This window comes from Molothrus aeneus, chromosome 1 (assembly GCF_037042795.1).
Source record: "Molothrus aeneus isolate 106 chromosome 1, BPBGC_Maene_1.0, whole genome shotgun sequence".
Lineage (NCBI taxonomy): Eukaryota > Metazoa > Chordata > Aves > Passeriformes > Icteridae > Molothrus > Molothrus aeneus.
This window is the reverse complement of record NC_089646.1, coordinates 130689170-130710079: the sequence shown is the minus strand read 5'-3', so window position 1 is coordinate 130710079 and position 20910 is coordinate 130689170. Positions and strand designations below refer to the sequence as shown.

At 41.6% G+C, this 20910-nt stretch overlaps 1 protein-coding gene across 1 annotated transcript in view; it reads right to left on the bottom strand.

The window, feature by feature from the left end:
• Positions 1-1409: 1409 nt before the first annotated feature.
• The window catches only part of NIPAL2 (NIPA like domain containing 2), a 50106-nt gene continuing 30605 nt past the window's right edge, over positions 1410-20910 (bottom strand). The window contains 8 exon segments of the mRNA XM_066547768.1: positions 1410-1637; positions 1948-2042; positions 3350-3413; positions 5163-5251; positions 7597-7732; positions 12502-12598; positions 16229-16350; positions 18298-18357. Coding sequence (XP_066403865.1) covers positions 1543-1637; positions 1948-2042; positions 3350-3413; positions 5163-5251; positions 7597-7732; positions 12502-12598; positions 16229-16350; positions 18298-18357 — 758 coding nt within the window. The 3' untranslated portion in view covers positions 1410-1542.

Sequence of the window (20910 nt, the reverse complement as noted above, 5' to 3'; positions counted from 1 at the left end):
GCAGACACAGAGTCTTGTCCTGTGTCAGCTGGAAAAGCCCCATATTGAAAAACAGCTTCACAAGTCCCCAAGTGCCATAGTTCCTGGGACACTGCTGCACACGAAATACTGCAGCTCTGTGTGTGCTTTGCAGCATTTGGAATGAAACTGCCTTATGGATCTTCAGCTTAAAATTAAATAAACAATTACTTGGGGAAAAAAAATAGACCTGAAACAAAGTACACGCAGTCTATGGCCCCTACCCATTACTGCCCCTACCCATAACTGCAGCTTAATTCAATCCTATAACAAGACATGAACATTTTTCAAGAGCACTTTCATTTGTTTATGCAGGGGATGTGACCAAAACCCCTGTGCTGGCTGAGGTGGATCAATGGTACCACGCAGGGATAAGTGCACCCATGAGGAATTCCTTGAAGAAGCTTTTTTGATGGGACACTGGGACAGAGAGACACCAAGATGTTCCAAATCTGAACACAAAGCCTGTACTGTCATTGTTCCCATCACTGCTGGCTTTTCAAATCAGTGTGGAGACACAACCATTTAATGAAGAGAAAATTGCACAATTATGTTGACTCTTTGTGGTCCTGTTTTTTTACAGCCTTTCCTCATGCAGAATTACCAGTGGTAACGGGAGTTGACCTACTTTTTTAGAGGTATTTTTCCAAGACATACCAAGAGAGGGAGCCTGGCTACCCCACTTCCTCTGAAGAACCATGCATTTTCTTCGCTAAAACCTTCTTGTGCTGAAAACAAAAGCTAAAACTCAGGCCAGACTATGTTAAAAGATCATAGAGCCCAGCCCAGTGCAGCCCAGTGCACAGGACTCCTCTGGGAGGATGTAAAATGTCAAGTACAGTACCCTAATCCTGCCTGGGCTGGGCACCTCAAATGTATCCCTGTGCCCACGTGCCCGTGTTCATGGCAAACACTATCCTCCCACTGCTCACAAAAGTACTGATTTCCTTGGAGGGTAAGAGAATTTATCTGATGGTAGGAGATAATCAGGATTGTTCTACACCCAATACAAAATTATTTTTGTTTTTTAGTAGACACAATTCTGTTTGTGTCTACTGCATATATACTTACAGTTTTGACTCCTGAACAGGAAGGAAAGGGTTTAAAAGGGATTATATATATAACAGAATACTTGGAAGTCACTTACAAAAATTCTAATTTCTCACATTTGTCTTTAAACATTTACACAGATCTGAGGAGTACCAAAGGGGAATTTTTATAATCCTGTTCTGTGCTCATTGCATTTAAAAGCAATTAAAACTCTAAAAATGTCCTCAAGAGGCATTGATACTAGGAGAATATTCCATTTCATTAATGGTGATTTGGTTTTTGTTAAGGCTTCCTTTATCTTTAGGACACATTTGGTACAATCATGGGATAAATTAATTAGGATTAAATAATACTATGTCTCATCAACATACAGGACTTCAATGTACACTTGAATATGTTCAATAAAAAGGTGCTACTGATCCTTGTTCCAGTGGTGTTCCTCCTGTTAACTGGCATGTAAAGTGCTTTCTTCTTTCAGCTTTGACTTTTCACCAAGTCATCTTCCTTATTCAGTGTGCCATAGCATGAACAATGAGAATCTGGTTGTATTTTGCCTGTCAGATTTTCTCCTAAGGAAATGTGGTGAGAGAAGGAAAAACAACAACTTTGTGAAGAATTTTAATAAAACAAATTCCCCACCAATCCATCATTTAAACATTCTTTGCTCCACTAATCATTGTTTTCATTTGACTGGTTGTAACAATAGCTTGGAAAAATCCTGAAAAATTCTTTGAAAAATCTGTTGGGAACAGGAATAGAAATCAAGTGAACAGTATATTTATTAAATATGACTAGAGCATATTTGTGACTCAATTCTCCTAGGTCATCCCATTATCTGAAACCTCATTTAAACAGAGACAGAAAAAAAGCCCTACTTACCAGGAATATGTCCACAGTCAATAAAAGGGATGTGTAAATGCTCCTCTTTTTTATTTCTTGCAATTATAATCACACCAAGGAAAGACAGGAGACACCTGCAAAATAACAGTGGCATAGTATCATTAGAAACAGTTCACTGTATCTGAGATGAGAATTTCTTTCCATGTTTCTTTTTCAAGGACTTCCAAACCCAAGTTGCTGAGTTTATAAAGAAACGCTTCTTCCTGCCAGCTCTGTAAATTTATTTTGGGCTTCTTTCAGTCTAGTTTTGCCTCCTGAAGCTTTATTATCAGTTCCAAAGACTCCACAGCCAAAATTACACTTCCAGCAATATTTACCTAATCAGATGCCTGTGGGTGTGAGACCTCAACATTTGAATCCCTGAGCAAATCTTCCCAGAGCATCCAAGTTAGCGCTCTAGCATGTGCAGTTTCATTAACAACTCAGTCTGGCTGCGGACAGTCAACATCTCTGTTGTTTTTCTTGTTTGATTGCATGTCTCAGGGGCAGGCTGTGAGCCAGAAGCAGTGAAAAACTGCTATGGCTGGACACATCTTCTCTCTGCTGTGTGTTGGACACACAACCCCTAACTCCTCGCTGCCAAATACATGGTTGCTCTTTTCCATTTTTTGTGTCCTTTCCAGCAGTCAGACAAGATAGTGGCTGTGTGCACCTACTCCAGCCCAACTGCAGAAGATGAAGATGTTTGTAGCTATCAGCCCCATTTATTTGGCAGCACTGTGTGCAAGACACCTCCAGCAGTTCTAGGAGATCTTTTAAACATTTTGTGCCCATTATTATAACGGTCACCTCTCCCAAAAGTTGTTGTGGTACTGATACCCAGGTTTCTGCTCTCACAACAACTAGGCCATTCTTCAAAAATACATTTAGCATGCTCTGAATTTTTCTGCAGGCACACTGTGTCTTTCTTGATATAGGCAGATGGGGGAGAGTTATTACAGTACTGCCTTGTAGGCAAGCAGCTCATATAATTGCCCATGCCTAGGGGCAGGAAAAAACAGCCAGACACACCAGGGGAAGGTAACATAGGAGGAGATGTCTCACAGCTGTAAAAGCACCCCCTGTAATTTGATATTTGGTGGAGAGCAGTAACTTCTTCCTGCTGAAGGAACAGATGATGCTGGTTTTTCATTCCATCATGAGATTAGTAGCTCACAAGTGTCTCACATTTTTACATATTTGGATTCAAAGCCAGGCCTCCAAACTCCCAAAGCACAGACATCAATCTTTCCTTTAATGTTTTTTTTTATCCTACTATAATGGCTATTCCATAATACTTTAATAACAAGGTGGTTTCTGCTTACTGAGAAAAGAAGAGATTGCAGAAGGCAAAGCTTTTTCAGTACAAACCTTAGTGCAGATTTTAGGCTGATACACTCACCCGAACAGAAACATGAACACGCTCAGTAAAGCTGCACTTTGGAATTCCCGATAAAATATGACCCCTGGAATGTGACAGAAACAAGAATTGCAGATCTTGACTGGCTTCCAAGTGATATGAATTACAGCTGGGAGGGTCAGGAGAAGTGTCATGCTTAAACGGAGCAAAAAAAATCCCAAATAAGGTATTAATACACATTGTGATGTGTTCACTTTGTGTCCTATATTCCATAAGCTAGGCTTTCTCAAGATACTGCATAGGACTGGAGAAGATTTAGTCAATCAGGCTGGAACACATGCTGGGTTAGTAATTGCACAGATGCTTGTATCTTTTGCATTGTCAGCAACAATTTCTGTGCAGGTCAAACTCGAGGTCTTACTCACAAGCAGTGACATACCAATACAGCTGAGAGGTTCTTCATGGACTTCGTTAAGCTACTCCAGCAGAGCATGTGGACATCTTAACTCCAATTGGGAACAGATTTTCAATAACTAGCTGTGTCCCTGAGGTTTACTCCAAGTGAAGGGCTCCAGCAGCCAAGTTTGCCAAATCTTTCTGTCTGAAGGGATCGCTAGCTCTTTCTGCTCGCCCCGCTTCCAGGAATTAGTACCTCTGTAGTGGAGGTGACAGAACCAGATGTGTATCTGGATCTCAGCTGCCCCTATTAACAGCCAAGTATATTAGCTTAAAACCACTGATGAGCAGAGCTTTGCTTAGAAATGCCAGTGGGACCCAGTGCAGCTGCAGTGTGACTGTGTCTTCAAAGGCTGTAACTAGGGATGGGGGAATCATGACAGCGGGTACCTTCTACAAGCACCCCAGCAAGATTCAGCAGAGGTTGCTTTTCTAAGCCCTACACTGGTTTAACTAACCTGGTGCAAATGCATGTGTATCCACTCTCAAAGCTATTAAGCCATTCCTGAATAGGTACTTGATCTTATAAGGAGGCACCTGGCCAAATTCCCCATATGGTCACAGGAACACAACCCCCTTTTGGCACAAGTTTCTTCTCGGTCACAAAGTGTAGGTCTCTTCTAACACAGGTGTTGAGGCAATCTGTGCGTGAAGCTAACTCCCCTTCTCATTAATGGCAGCTCTGCATGAGAAACTCCTGCACAGCAATGACAGGAAAGCCCCCAGCGTGTGTTAAAATGAGTCATAAATGTTCTAACAACATGATCATTTTGGCTCATTGCTGATACAGCATCTTAGTCGTCCTCCCAGCTCATGTTCTTGCACTGCACACCATTTCCAAGATTTGCAGTCCCTCTTTAACAATGCTGAGTTCAAAGTTCTCACCCAGAATAAAATGTTAAATGCTTAAAAAGTTTTTGTAGTCATTTTATTTCCTTCACTTAACCCAGAATTCCACCTTCTGAAACAGAATATACGCTAACTACTATGAAGCACAGCTGGTTGTCATTTGAGTAGTTTGCCAGGCTGTTAAAATTACTCTACCAGTTCGTATAGGGAGAGACTGGTGTGCACATGGTAAATGCATTTACTGGATGTCAGTATGAAGCTAGGATAAATGCAGGTACTTCTAGTAAGCCAGCAAGGTACAGTGAATCACACATAATCTATTTTGGAAAGGTTAGAATTTGATTATTTTTATAGAATTATAGAATGATTTGGGTTGGGATGAACCTTAAAGATGATCCAGCTCTAACACTCTAAACACCTATGACTTAGGAAAAAATTATTTCTGTGAGGACAAATATGACGGGTTTGGGTTTCTATTCACAGGGTTCCTGTTCTTGAAAACCTGATGTTTAAAAAATCTTTCTGTAGAGGAAGAAGGTCAGAAACAAACCTGAAATGATGGCACTGGTGGTGAAGAACACAAAATTAATGGGGACAACTGCTGTTGCTTCATACAGATGCATTGCTTGATTCAAGAACCTGAAAGATAAGCATTATTGTATCTCATGCCTACAGGAGATCCCTTGCATTTTAAGTCAGGTTAGGCCACTTCTTGTCAGTTTAACAATAAGTGTGACCATTTCTTACCACAATAGCAAGTAGCCCTGGACAGCATACACATACTGAATTTACTTTCTGGTTTTGACTCTGCAGAGTAAAAATGAATAGGTGAAAGCAATAAGGTTGGCATGGATTCTTCTAGCCACAGGCTTTCAATGGACATATTTTTGAAGCATTGCTGGAAAAATTTTTTCTGCCACAGATAAGGGAGGAATGCTGGGGTATTATTGCTTATGATCTGCATTGGTTCTTGGAAGCAGTGCTGCCTGCAAGCAGCCAGGGACAAGTTGCTCTACTTCAAACAGGTTGTGTAAGGGTACATTGGCATCATGGACATGAACATGTGAGTTCTTGTAGGAACTGTTTCACTTTGCTGAAGTCCACATTGCTGCTACTGCTCACTCCAGCTTGACAGAAACACCTATTTGCATGTTTATCCATGCAATCACACCCAGAAACACTCTGTCCTGCAGGGAAAGTCCAGGAAGGTGGCTTCAAGCCCCTTGGGTTGGAAACTCTCTGCCCTGCTCTTCGGAAAAGCAATATGACCTCTCACCAGAACCATGAGCAAGAGTGTGCAGGACCACAGGAGCATGCATTGCACAGAGACCTGCAGGACTGAGACACTGGCCAGGGAGCAGCCTGCACAGTCTGCAAAAAGGCAAAGTCATTAACCCACTTGTACAGAGATCACAGCTATCACCATTCACCCATAGAGTGATGAATCATGAGCTGACATCGTGGATGCACCTGTAGATATTCTGCTATGTGAATGGTCATTTCAGAGAGAAAAATCAGGAGTCTGCAGACTATATTCAAGCCTGTAAAAAGAACCACACTTGAACATTTCTCTGGTGCAATATATGCGCACAGTAAAAATCCAAGCTTGGATCTGTTTTAGCCATTAAAATAATTGCGTGGTTATTTTAGCAACTGTTGAACAGTCTCCATGGTGCTTTAAAAATAAAGAAATCCTACATATCCACAGGATAGTCAGGATTTTGAAGTCATTGAAAACACCTCATTATTTTCTCCCATTTGCAACAAACTTGGTCACAGGGACTAAATCAGTGATAGCAAGGCCCGGTGTTGGATCCAGGAGATTGTTGGAGCACAGGCTGTTCTCAGCTAATGAATGACAGTCATATAAAATAAGAGAGCAAACAAATAAAATGAAAAATTTAGACTGACAGCACTGTCCCTGTTAGAAAATCCAAAAGAGTAGAGAGAAAGGGATGCTGAGCCCAGGGAATGAAATGGGCATGTTTCACTTCTGCTTTAATTTTGGCCAGCAAAAGAAAGAAAGAAAAAAAAAAAAAAGATGGAGAGGTTAATTCAGCAGCTTCTTATTTACCAAGCTCTTATTTCCTATTGTAAATGCCCTGAGCTGTTCTCCCAGAGAAGACAAGCTGGATGTAAATCACTTTATAATCAGTTACCAGGGAGTTCCTGAGTCAGCCATGGAGAGTCAGTGCATAATAATGCATGGACTTTCTGATTCCACATGGGAATGGTATGTTCTGCCATGAAAAAGTTGGGCTGGCTTTTCTACTGGAAAATAATCATGCAAGGAACTACTCAGGCTCACACTGGAACAGTCTAGATGAGATTACTGAAGGCTGTTATCAGCACCAGAAGCAGAGGGACAGGCAGAAAGGGAACAGCCTCTGTTCAGCTGCAAGACACATCTTACTGTGCTGCCACCCCCAGCAATCTGCACAGGCAGCATAAACCAATCACTTCACAGAGCAGGGGCCTGCAGGGGGATCTTGAAAGGTACAGTCAGGCAGGATAGCAAAGTGCAACATGCAGATTTAACAGAGGCAGGGAGAAAGTTGGGGTACACTCCCTTCTCCAGTCTGACTAGGGCCATAAAGCTGGGGAACAGACATGGATAATGAGGATAATCATGGTCATTTGATTATTCAGCAATAAAGATTTCTAAAAGTAACCCCCAAACGACTACATAAGCATAAATTTCACTTAGTGTGTTAAGACCTGTGCCAAAACTAGACAAGTAAATTTGGGAAGACCTTGTTGAAGGTGATAATGAGAGGAGGTGGTGTCCATAACAATCAATTACAAACTAAGAAATAAAGTTTAAATAAACAATTCAACCAGCTGGAGGCAATTTTTGCATCTGTCGGGGTTCTGCCAAAATTTGTTGCCTTAATTTGCAACTTGTATCTGGAATCATCAGTACCAAATAAAACTGTCATATAAAACATGTATGAAGGTTAGCAGGTAAATAGAATCTCACTTACTTGATTTGGAAAGCACAAGAAGTTACCATTAAAACACTCATGATATAGAAAATGGAGTAGGTTAGCTGCATTTTCCCCTTCACAGAAAGTGCTATCATGCTGGACACAGCCTTAACAGCAATGACAGTCAGGGATGCTGGAAGGGAAGGGAAGAGATTAGCAGGGCAGGACTCTGATTAGTACTTCAGTGCATCACTGAGGGAGGACAAGGATCCAGGTCAGAGCCACAGGACTGATCACTTAAAATAAGACTGAGGAAGGACTTGGGCACCTAAAACAAGTATATGATTTGATAAATGCTTGCTAAGCTACTGGCTAAGCTCAGTGGCCTTAGATCTAAGTACACTTTGTGTTTTGCCTTTAAGTCTTTTTAGCTCACTGAACTCCCAGTTGAAGGTGGTACAACAGCCTCCACATCTTCCACACATACTTTATTTAGCTCCACATAGTTTATGTAGCTAATTTGGAGCCCATATTACAGTATTCAGGAGACATCTGAGAGGTCTGGCTATCTGTTCAAAGCTGTTAGGATGCCTCTTTATAGCAGCCTGCATGTGTCACTGGTAGCCTCAAATAACTCATCATCCTCAGGATTTCTCCTCTGAAACAGGAGCTGGACAAAGTTGACTTCTGGGAACACATCCCAAAGCACCTAACTCCCCCCATGCATTACATATATGAAGAGCAGACAAACAACACAGGGGTCTGCACTTCATTTCAAGAGCCAGGCTCTTGAGACCATTTACTGGATTTATCCCACAGAAAGAGTATTTCAGCAGTGTATTGTCAATCCATTTAATCACTATCATTGTATCACCACAAACAAATTTCAGACAGCAAGCAATGGGTTTTATACATGTCAGCAGTTCAGAGAGGTTTTGCAAGAGAAATCTTTCAGAAAAGGGGCTGAGAGTTTAGCTAAGAGTTACTTTAGATTTCCTTTTGGAGCTCTTGGTTTGTGGAAGCTAACCCAAGAAGTCTGAGATTCCTGCAAATAAAATGTAACAAATTCAAAAAACCCTGAAAAATTCAAGAGTCAGGCTGCAGAGATGACCTTTGAAGAAAGGTAATTAATTGTCAGGAGCAGCATCCCCCAGCTGAGATCCAGTTCCACCCCGGTGCAGAGCTGAGGAGTGTTGGATTTCAGTGGTCTGATTCATCCTCCTGTAACATTCAGATTGGCAAGAAGACCTGTGCTGTGCAAAAGGTTCAGGCCAAAGGTTGGGAGAAAAGGAGGGGGAAGAAGAATGAATGCAGGTTTGAGGGTTTGATTGCAAGCATTTTTCTTATAGAAAGTCCAAAAGTTCAGAGGGAGTTTAAGAGTTGCATACATCCTGTGATGATCCTGTTCACCACCATGAAATTCACTGTTTTCATGACAACCTTTCCCCCCAGCACTTCACTTCTCTCTCTGTAATGGAAACAGGTGAAGTGCTTTAACAAACACAGCTGTAAAACTGAGCAGAGGTCAAACACTGGCCTGCAGTAGTGCAAATGCTGTGATACAAAGTCAAGAAATACACTCAAGCCCCAACAAGACATCAACATAAAACTGAGATTTGAACTCTAACATGGGAAAGTAATTATTTTAAAAGAACATTTACAGGAAAAAAATTAGTATTTTGAATTGTCATGCTAAGGGTAAAGATTGCTAATTTTTTTTTTTCTGATGAAAGACCAGTTTCCACACCTTAAAATATTAACAAGACAGAAATGAAAGCACCAGGAGGTTTGGTTGGTTGGTTGGTTTCTATTCTTTGAGAAGTGAAATTATCTTTTTCGTTAAAGTAACTCCCAAACAAGTTTCAAACTCAGGAGTTGTTTTCTCTGTCAGAATGACCTCCCCTCAAAGCTAGTGTGACAAATGATGTCACTTTCCAGCTGAAATCCCACTATAATCTGAAATGTTTTCCCCAAACTTATGATAACTGAGTGTATACATGAGGTAAAATGATTCTCACCAAATGAATTTGCAGAATTGTACTAAGCAAAACTTCATCAGATTTTGTGATCACCTCTGTATTTTCTTGATGGTGAAAGTAGCTTGCATATGCAGTGAAACACAAGGCTGCCCTCTCTGTAAAGAAACCTTTCCACATTTAATTTACATCATGGAGTATGAACACTCCACCAGGACTGTATCACCTTCCATGAGCACTCACCCCCTCAGCAGGCAGGACCTTGCAAGGGCAGTGCCTGTGTCACACAGCTGGCAGCAAAGTAATGGACAATTTTTCAGTCTCTCCATCACTTCACTCAGCAGAAAGGTCAGAGACCAACCAGAGTGGTCCAAGTGTAGATTTGTGGGGACTGCCAGGCTCCAGGACAGCTGCAGGAACCAGAGTCAGATGCAGTTCTGAGTCTCATGCTCAAGGGAAATGTCAGTATTTCAGAAGGTCCTGTGAGCCAGGATTTGCTTGTTTGTGTCTTTTTTAACAGAGCAGAAACAATGACACATTTTCCTCAGGTTGCATAAGCTCGCAAAAACTTCAGCAGCCCCCAGCTGAAAATGTATTTTTGGTTGGTTGCAGGCAGAGCAGCAGACTCTGCAGTTAGTGCCTGCCAGGGCACAGGTTTGCAGCCCTGCTGCTGCTCTGCGTGTCCCTCGTGTCCCTTTGCCACCAGGGCTGGCAGGACACAGGGCAGAGGCAGCAGGGCTGGCCAGACCCACTGCCCAGCTCCCCCAGGGCGTGCTCGGGGCAGCATCATGGTGGGCCAGCCCACAACTGCAGCAGTGATGTGGAGGAACACATCTGGAAATCTTCAGGCTTCCAGTTATGCAGGAGGAGGAGCTGGACCCAGTCCAGGACTGGCTGGACCTTTGCTCAGGAGTGCACAGTGCTCCACACTCCTCACAGCCATGCTGGGAGCTGCAGAGCAGCTCAGGAGAGCTTTGCCAAAGCTCCAAGGCTCTGTGCTAGGAGCTGGTGGATAGCCACACTCATCTGTGCTGGGAGCTGGTGGATAGCCACTCTCAGCTGTGCTAGGAGCTGGGGATAGCCACACTCAGCTGTGCTAAGAGCTGGGGATAGCCACACTCATCTTTGCCTGGAGCTGGGGATAGCCACACTCATCTGTGCTAGGAGCTGGGGATAGCCACACTCAGCTGTGCTAGGAGCTGGGGATAGCCACACTCATCTGTGCTGGGAGCTGGTGGATAGCTACACTCATCTGTGCTGGGAGCTGGGGATAGCCACACTCATCTGTGCCAGGAGCTGGGGATAGCCACACTCATCTGTGCCAGGAGCTGGGGATAGCCACACTCATCTGTGCTAGGAGCTGGGGATAGCCACACTCAGCTGTGCTAGGAGCTGGGGATATAGCCACTCTCATCTTTGCCTGGAGCTGGGGATAGCCACACTCATCTGTGCTGGGAGCTGGGGATATAGCCACACTCATCTTTGCCTGGAGCTGGGGATATAGCCACTCTCATCTTTGCCTGGAGCTGGGGATAGCTACACTCATCTGTGCTAGGAGCTGGGGATATAGCCACTCTCATCTTTGCCTGGAGCTGGGGATAGCCACACTCATCTGTGCTAGGAGCTGGGGATAGCTACACTCATCTGTGCTGGGAGCTGGGGATAGCCACACTCATCTTTGCCTGGAGCTGGGGATAGCCACACTCAGCTGTGCTAGGAGCTGGGGATAGCCACACTCAGCTGTGCTAGGAGCTGGGGATAGCCACACTCATCTTTGCCTGGAGCTGGAGATAGCCACGCTCACACTTCCCTCCTCCAAACCAACAGCAGTTAGACCTAAGCCTCTGGGGGCTCTTCCATCTCTGCCTCATGCAGGGAGCAAGGAAATCCTGCAATGCTTCTGCAGAGCTACAGATCCTAATACTCCTAGGGGCTGGGAAACCGACATAGGAAGACTGTCCCCAAAAAGTTGTTCTGGAAGTCTGAGTTTTTAGCTGAGTAAGAAACCACTCAGGGTTTTTACCCTGAAGGAATGGAGTTAATAAATCTGTGAGGGTTTTTACATTCAGTTAAATCCAAATTTTGTACCTGGCAAACTTTAGTGAAATTCTATTTTATCAAAAACCCTCATGGTCATCTCCATTAGAAATGCAAGTCTTTGCAGACTGCAAGTCTTTGCACGCACTGAAATCAGAGAAAAAATAATTTGACTTCAATGGCACCTTTCACTTCAGCCAAAGACTTGTGTCCCATGAGGGTTTCATGGAGAAATGACAAGACAAGGACAGGAGAATTTGTCACATGGAGAGGTGAAAATTCTAGATATAACCCTACAAGCATAGGAGATTTAGAGATGAACTCCTGACATGTCTCAAAATGGATTCAAGTTTAACTTTATCGAAAGATGCCAATAAAATTATCTCCTCTGTTTTCCCTGGTTATTGATTGTGGTGACAATGATAGAAAACAAACTTCAGTAGTCCACTGGGTTCTTGTTCTTCTTCAGGAAAGGTTGTAAAATATGAAATGTTGCATATGCAAATAGTCATAGATAATTAGAAGTTGTAGTACAGTCACAGCATATCACTGCACTTGTTTACAGAGCACTTAGAAGGTCTTCAGCTGCTCTGTTTTAGAGAACTGATTTTCACAGCCTGCTCTCCAAAGCAAAGTTTTGAGTAGTTCACTTTCCCAGGATATAAAGAACCTAAAGTTTTATTTAAAACAAGTTTCAGAGTATCATTACACATAGCATATTAATATGAGGGTATCTGTGAAAAGAAATAGTCCCAGCAATAAGCGTAGAAACCATGTTTAAAAATCAGCTTTTCTCTTCAGAAAGAGACCACAGTAAAAATCATGTGAAATCATTTCAATGACTCTTCTTCAAGCACACTGCTTTGAATCTTAAGTGTCTGGAGAGATGGAGTGACAAGGAATTATCAAGTAACAGACAGGAACATTAAAGTGAATAATATGTTCTTACCCAGTAGAGCTACCATCATTAACAAAACCATGATGTGTTTCACAGCCTTTCTTTTGTAAAAATAGAGGAGAATGCAGAATATTAGAATTTCTAAAATCTGAAAATAAAAGAAAAGAAAGTTAGAGCTGTGAAACTATGTAACGAATGCTTCATTCAAAGTCTTTGAGATGTCACACTCATTTGTGCTGCTCTGTATGTTCAAAGCAAAGAATGCCTTTATAAAATATCTTCTGCTAAAAAAACCAATTGACAGTTCCCTGAGCTATCAAACAACTGTTGTCATTTATCTTTCCTGCTATAGCAAAAGTTAAACTTTGAGCATTTTTTGTATCTTCAGTTTTTTGTTACCTCAGTCCAACTCCCTGGTAGTTGCAGGTAGTGGCAGGTAGTGCCAAGCAGCACCAGCTTTGACTGAACCAAGTCATCATAGCTGGCTCTGTCCATCACCCTTCTCTTGGTCCTCATCATTTCATCATCTCTTCTCTTGCTAAAGCTACAATAAAGCTCCACTGTCATCTCCTCCTGCTTAAAAGCAAAACAACCCACCAAGAAGACACATCTGAAAGGAAACAGCCAAGCAAAATGATCAAAAGGACACTGGAGTCCCTGATGACAGCTCTGGAAAGGGTGCACAGGTCTGTGTGCATGGCCACCCCTACCTCCTGGGGAAACCCCAAGAGCAGCCATGGTGTAGGGCCAGAGATGGCAGTCCCGTGGCCAAACCCAGGGAGATAAATGATGTTTGCTTTTCAGGGCTGCTGTTTAAGTTTACTCAGCTCTGTCAAGTCTCACATGCTAAGCTGGAAATCCAAACAATTAGTTCTCAGTGCTGCCCAGCAGCCTAACTATTCTTCTGTGGTTCTCTGCCACTTGGTGACCAACCTACAGGTTATCTTTAATCAGAAGACAAGGGAGAGTCTGTGACAATTAAGTTACACTGCAAGCAGAGTCCATGGCTCCTAACAGGGGCTCACACAGCTGGGTGCCCCAGCTGCTGATTAAAATTGTTTTCTGAGAACTACCCAAAACAGACCTTAGGTTCATCCCTGATAGTGTGATGTGGTAGTGATAAATATGAAGTCCAGGAATGGGAAGGACATAGATTATATCAGCTTCACATACTCTGTTTAGAGGAAATGAAGGAACTTTACCTGCTTACAATCATCTTTGTTATTGCAACTAATCTCTACTGAGGTCTCCTCAAGGCCACATTTCATCAACATTTTTTAATAATCATGTTTTCCATGTTTCTAAGCTCTACCAGAAGGCACCAAAACAAAATACCACGTTGGCTGCCTCAAATGCTTTCTGGCATATAGACGATGGTCTTCTAGGCACTTCAAAAGAAAAGCAGAAGTGTTTTGAACATGATTTTGCAGAGATTAAATATTAACAACCCAATTCTTACTATGCTTCTGTTTAGGGAAACCTAAGAGCTTCATCTATGATTTATGTCTTCTGTAGAGATTCCAAGTGCACATAAGCAAAAGAGAAAAAAACAAGCTAGGGTAGTCATTCTTGCTCAGACATAATTATGCTACTGCAGAGTCTCAGAAGGTGACTCAAAGCTGTCTTGTGGGAATTAGAGGCTACTTCTGCAGAATATACCAGTGGAGTGCCACATGGGGATGGTTTACCACCCACAGAGAGCATTTGGTACCATTGGAGCTTTGTATTTCTCAGCAGACCACACTTTGGGGCTACTTTTAGAAAGATCATTGGACTGTGTTATACTTCTGTACTGTCTCCTCATTGTATATTTAGACTGGAAATTCTGCAGCTTCTGCTACACTTTTTTATATCTCAACAGCCAACCTGTGCTAGGCATTTTACAACCAATTTTGACGAGCTTGTTCCCTGCCCAAAGAGGATGTTTACAGCAGGGTTTGCTTGATCTTCCAGGAGCATACCAGGGTAATCAGGCTGATATCTCAGTCTCTTGTGGAGCCTTTTGATTGTCCCCTTTCTTTGGTCAGAGGAAGCTCAACACAGATGAATGCATGGAACAGAAGGAACACATAAAGTTTTAAACATTATTGAGTCAAGATTTGCTGTGTATTTGCTCTGTCCTTCCCTACAATCTATGCTATACATGCAGATTTAGATGCTGGCTGAGGTAGGGAAAAGAAATAAAAGAGAAACAAAGTTCAGAGGTTTCTGAACCTACTATCGCCTCACAATGTCTCCTAAGAAGAATATAGCACAGTCTTCCTACACATTCAATTGTATTCTTGAAAACTTGTCCTGAAATTAATTTCAAAAAGTCCTCAGGTGGGGAAAAGCCCTCTTCCAGGAACCTGTTGTTTTCAAGAAAATGTGAATGGTATATCACACAGAAATTTCTGGTGTCACTCAGTGTAGATAGGGAGTTTTCTCTCTCCACCATTTCTACATAAACGGGTGAATCAACAATTTAAAATCAGTCTCTAAAATGTCAGGCTACTTTATCATCTATAAGTGGAACTGCATGGTAGAGGGTGATATTCAGTAGAAAAGAAAGAGCATTGATATCCCTATTTTGAACTCTCTCCTCTTACTCTGCTGATTGCATGGACTTCTTGAAGCTCTAGTAGATGCTGAAGCTATCCTTACCGAGTACCCCAAAACTCTTGGGTATTGCCTTCAAAAGCCTCTCTACTGCCTGATTAAAAGTACATGTTGTGAGTTATACAGCATGAATATTAATTTTTTGCACTGAGCTGAATCAGCATCTTCCAGGATCTTTTAAAGGGCACAAAAAATTGAAAGAGAGTTTAAAATGCACAGCAAATTAAAAGAGAGAATCAATGTGTTTTATGGTAGCATGTGATTTGTGCTTAATCAGTAGTTAATGGATAGTTAGATGCATGTAAAGTCTGCAAGTTGGCTAAAAGATTAAGGTCAAACTGCCTACTCAGTGGCTTCCTAACTGAGATTCCTACTAAGAAAAGCCTGGGCACTAAGACTCTAACTTGAATGGTCCTTATTCTGGGAAATAGTAACTGCTTCTGAAGCTCCTATATTGCATTTTTACATTCAGCTGGAGGAAAACATTTTCAGCTTTCCAGAGGAAAAGAGGGACAGAAATGCATCCTATTCACTCTGGTCTTGTTCCTGATGGTAATTAAATACATCAAAGAAGATATATGGTGTTTGAAGTTTGTTTAAAGATACTTTAACCAAAATGGTATTTTTGTATTTGAATTCTATCTCATTTCAGATTAACCTAAGTGGCAGTGAAGTAGGGCATCCCTTCATATCTCAGCTCCATACAAAACTCCTTTCAGCAAGGCTTAACAACATGGGAATAAAACAGAGTGATATGAAAGACAAAACGTAGAACCAAGAATATAGATAGCCTAATTTTTAAAAGCACAATTCCACCACATTCCAGAAAAGCCCTGAAACTTATATGTACAGGCAGACAAGGTGGCATGAACACATATACAGGAAATTTAAACAGTACCAATATTCAGGTTTTCCCTGAAGTTCCCCAAATATCAAAATCTTTCCACTCTTGTTAATCCTGCACAATTGTGACTTTCCCCTGACATGAAGTTAAAAGTTATCTTTTGTTGCTGCATGTTTTCAGTTTGGATTCAGTAGGATGATGAGGGACTTTCTCTCCTTTGAAAGTCACACAATTTATCTTCAGGAGCAGTTTTTCTACCACTAATTCATATTGCTATAAAAAGCCCAGTAACTCCAGTTTTTCTGAGTAAGGGAGTAGCATGAACCAGATACTCACTGAATATACCAAAAAAGGCCAGCTCACTAAGTAATTCTGCACTTGTCTTGCTGTGAGCTCTTGCGGTACATTTGGAGCAAATGTGACCAACAGATATATCCCTGTTATTGTCAGCGTTCCTCCTTTAAAGAAAAGGACACGTTACTTTGGCAATACAGTGCTTGGTAATCATGGTTATACTTGACTTCCATCTGATTAGGAAATAGTTTCTAGAAGAAAATTTAAGTAAATTTAAACAGATCTATACTTAGTCAATTGGATTGCCTTGCATTTGTGGTCTTATCTAATCTAATTTTTACTAAAAGCTCAAAGAATTTTGGAAATGTGAAAAAAAGTTGTCAGTAAAGCCATGTGAATTAGGGTTCCAACTCAACAATGCAATTTCAAGTGTATCACAAAGGAGAATTAATCCTTTGTATTTCCCCAAGGCACAAAGTTAATCACACAAACTTAGCCTAAACTGAAAGGACAAGTTTCCTACTAGTGCAGTCAGCTAGATGACTAACCAGTGTAAATAAACATGACTGTGCCAGTCACTGTGGCCACAGAGATCTGCACAAGCCACCAACCTGCCCTTGAAGCATCAGATGCAACACACATGTGCCACTCCAGTGCTCAAGTGAAGCTGTCATAGGGCCAAGATTCTGGCTGCTCCCTGTTGCATTTGCAGATCTATGAACTGTTTTATAAAAGGATGATTTGCAATAGACTGTTCAGCCACTAGGCTGCCAGGGCCCCATTTCAAGGTCGAACTTGCATTATTATGCTTTTAATAAAAATCTGCAAGTTCTGCCTTGTGGACATCTGCCTGTGACAAACACAGATGTTCACTGAAGTATCAAGATAGAAGTGAGATAATCCTAAGACCATAAACTGTATTGGATTAAGGAAGATATTAGCTAATCAATTTTTTTTCAAGTAATCTTTAAAATTCTTGGTAAACCTATAAATCGGTGAGGAATGCAGGGCTCAGGAATACAAAACAAAGCACATCCGGAGGGTTTTGTTGGCACTGCTATCTCAAACAGCTCCCTTGGAAAAGCAGAACTGTGTTATATTTATGTGCTTGCAAAACCATCACCATATTTCCCATCATACAGCTCATTCTTATGGAATGTAGCAACATTGTTAAATCCATCTTGCAAAGTCAAACTCACAGAAATAAAATAAATCAGCTGAACACCAGTTAAAGCAACACACAGTGTTTAAGGCCATAAGGGAAACATGATCAGTGAAGGGAGGGGGGATTTTGAATTTAGCAGCTGAGCTGGCAAACTTGGATTCCAAACCTAAATAAATCGTATATAGTATTCCTGGAACGATACTGAACAGATCTCTCCAACACATTCATGAGAACAGCTGTCCTCACTACAGTTTGGACAATCAAGCCTAGATTTTAGGAACCCACAGAAATATCAGGTGCCCTGCATCAGGTGCACTGTCCCAGTTGAGGTGGCTTGGTGTAGAGCCCAAACCCTGAAACCTTCTTTTCTCTCACTATCGCTGCCTTCAAGGGGAGCAGTCTTGATATGCAAAAAAATCTTGGACACAGGCAAAAAGTTGACAGACTTTAACAGTGAAGACCACATTTCCCAGCTGAACACTTGAGAATATGATTATTTGTTTTTTGAAGTGATAAAACTAAAACCAAAGGGAAGTTATCACTTTAAATTGAGCTTGAATTTTTGTGCAATAGCTATGCAGTAGGAAAAAATATCTTATATTTGAATAAGTAACTCAATAACTTCCTTGATTTTATTAATTCTGTGTTGAACTCATAAAGATAATACTAAAGACAACCTCAGAGGCAAAAATAGAAAATGAAAATAAATTTGAGCAATAAGGGCACATAAGGAATGAGTTATGGTTGTAAGAGGATTTGGGAATACAGTCTTTTCCTCATGCATTGAAGATTCTCTTCCTTTTTATCACTTTTTCCCAATTTTGAAAGTATCTGCCTTGAAACACTTGCTTGGAAGTGGGAGTGTGAAGGTGGGGGGCTGTGTGAGAGTTACAGCTTGCTAAGCATATGGCAGCACACATGTCTAAATTAGCAAATGCTTACTTACCCAATATATCAGCAGTCTTCATGGTCTTCTTTAGGAAAAAGACAGAAATAAATGCACTACCTAGAATAGATATATAAAGACTTTTCTATATATACATATATTTGTTAGAATATCAAGTGCTATAGCAAAAACCTGCCTTGGGACAAATTTAAATATATCTCATGGGCATTGTTGTTGCACCATACCATGATATAAACAGCCAGCAGTCCATTCCTGCAAGCCACCAAAACTCACTTTCTGTAAGATTTCAGATGTATCCAGCAGGCTCTTACGTGGTTGAAAAGATGCAATGCCCTTCTTATTTCCCACACAGGGACACTGCTTAAACTGGTCTGATTCAGTCATATGTGGAAATGTCAGGAAAACTGGGCACTGATCAACCTTACTGTTTCACTGCCCATTTGGCTACCAAGTGTACTGTATGGACTTGCTCAAGGCAAATTGCATCATAGAGCAATAAAATTCTGCTTCTTTAGTCTTCAATGTATTAGAAGCTTATAAGCAAAGTAACAGCAGTACAATTGAGAAGAGGAAAGCCACTGCAAGAACTTAGTTCACTTAGTATGAACTAAGTGATCATGATGGCTGCAGACAGAGAGGGAGAAAACCCCACACATGTATTGGAGCACTCTTCATGGTCTTTCACAGTGACTTGCACTGAGGAAGGAGAAAACTGTGAGTCCCAGAAATGATTTCTTGTTTTCTGAGAAACATTTTCTCTCTTTTCTCCTAGTCCTGCCTCCTCAGGATGGGCAGCAGTGGGGGATGAGCAGCAGCAGTGGTTAGGGCACGTTTTGTGGTTAGCAGCTCAGTGTGGACATGTGCTGGAGAGGAAAGAAGGGCTTTGAACTTAGGTGGATGAGACTGGGGAGACATGGCTCTATCCCAGCATACAACATCTACCTCTAAAAAGAAGAAAAAGAGGCTGGATAAAAGAGATGAGTAAAGTCCTCTGTGAGAGGTGCATCAGCAATGTTAGATTCATTCAGAAACCTCAAAGGAAGGCTGCTCAGGAGGAACAGTGAAGGAACACATTTAAAAATTCATGGAATGCTGCTACTCTCTACTTCTCTACAGCTTGGTTTATTCTTGAAATAACAGTTCAACATTTTTACAACTATCTTTGCCTCTTTATCTCTATTGTTCTCATGGAAAACTTAATTCGTGGTTAGCTAGTAGATGTACTCTAGAAAAATCTAGAGAGGTTCATACCAAGAGGTAAACAGAGAACTGGAATTCAGCATCAGGCCTCTGTTTTCCAGTCAGCAGAAAATCAGAGAGAGCAGAAGTCATAAAATTAAACTGTAGCAAGAGTGATGGGGATCTGTGCACACGAATAAGCACAATAAAAGGATCTTCAACTGAAAATGCCTCACTGAAATTAGGTTGCCTGATATGGTTTTCTTTATTCAATTTTACAGGGATGACTTTGCTGGAGTGAAGACACTGATGGTATCCAGGCAACACTGGCAATAGAAGAGCTACCTAGGTTTAGAAAAAAGGGACAAAAACTGGTAAAGAAGCAGCAGCATCCAAGATAGTGCAGGAATTAATTACTGTTCTCTCTCCCTGCTCTCACAGCTTTTACAAATCCCACCTCAAACCACTCACCTAGATAGTCTCTGTCACAGCAAAGAGCTGCTGCTTAAAGCACAGATACCTCAGTGATTTTTTTGCTGTTCTTTTTGTTTGTTTGTTTGTTTTGAGTACTCCATGTCTGGACTCTCTGCCTTCAGCAGAGGTCTAGTAAATGCAATTCCACTGTTGGCACCCAATTTGGGGTAAGATGAGTTATGCCCAAATGTCAGCTTACAGGGATCACAGCCTCTGAGGCTGGCAGTGGGCACAAGGAGTTGCTGGAATGCAGCCAGGTAATGAAACTTGTCCCTCTGCTTTAATAATGCATTCAAATGCAGCAAGCCCTGTCTCCAGAGATAGCTGGTACTGCACCAGAGATCATGAGCTTAACAGAATCTATGTATAATTAATACTCTATGAGGTAGAGCAATATGTAGAGGAATCTAAAAATAGGAGAGGGTTTAAGAACACATATTAGACCATCTGGGAGTAGAGAAAAAGCTGCAGCAGGAAGGGAGGCACAACACCAAGGTGAATGAGACCCAGGAGATACTCTGAACACACAACACAGCTGTCTCTGGGGTAAGCTGCCAATGCTCCAGTTGCACTCAAGTGAAGAAGAAAAGGAAATGGGGTAAATAAAAGAGAATAAGCAGAGAACAGTTGCACAGACCTGATGAGATGCTAGAAGACATACATGACTGATCAGAAGCCTCACAAACTCTGGCTGTTACCTCCAGAACTAAACTTTAGGTAAGTTATGGTAGCATGGCCAAGAGACTGTGATATTTTAATTTGACTTTTGTTAGTTTTCTGGGGCCTAAGCTCCCAGGTTTGACCTGGGGATAGTCTTCCACATATATATCCTTCGAGGTAGGCTTGAATCAGATTAAAGCAAAGAATCCCAGAGCTGACTGTCTTGTTGCAGATGGGTCAAGAAGGAGGAGTACAAAAGGAGCCCTGGGAATGCAGGCTGGTGTTTGCCAGTTTTGCCTTCTGCTGGCTTTGCAGCCTTTTCTGGCTGGCAGGACAAAT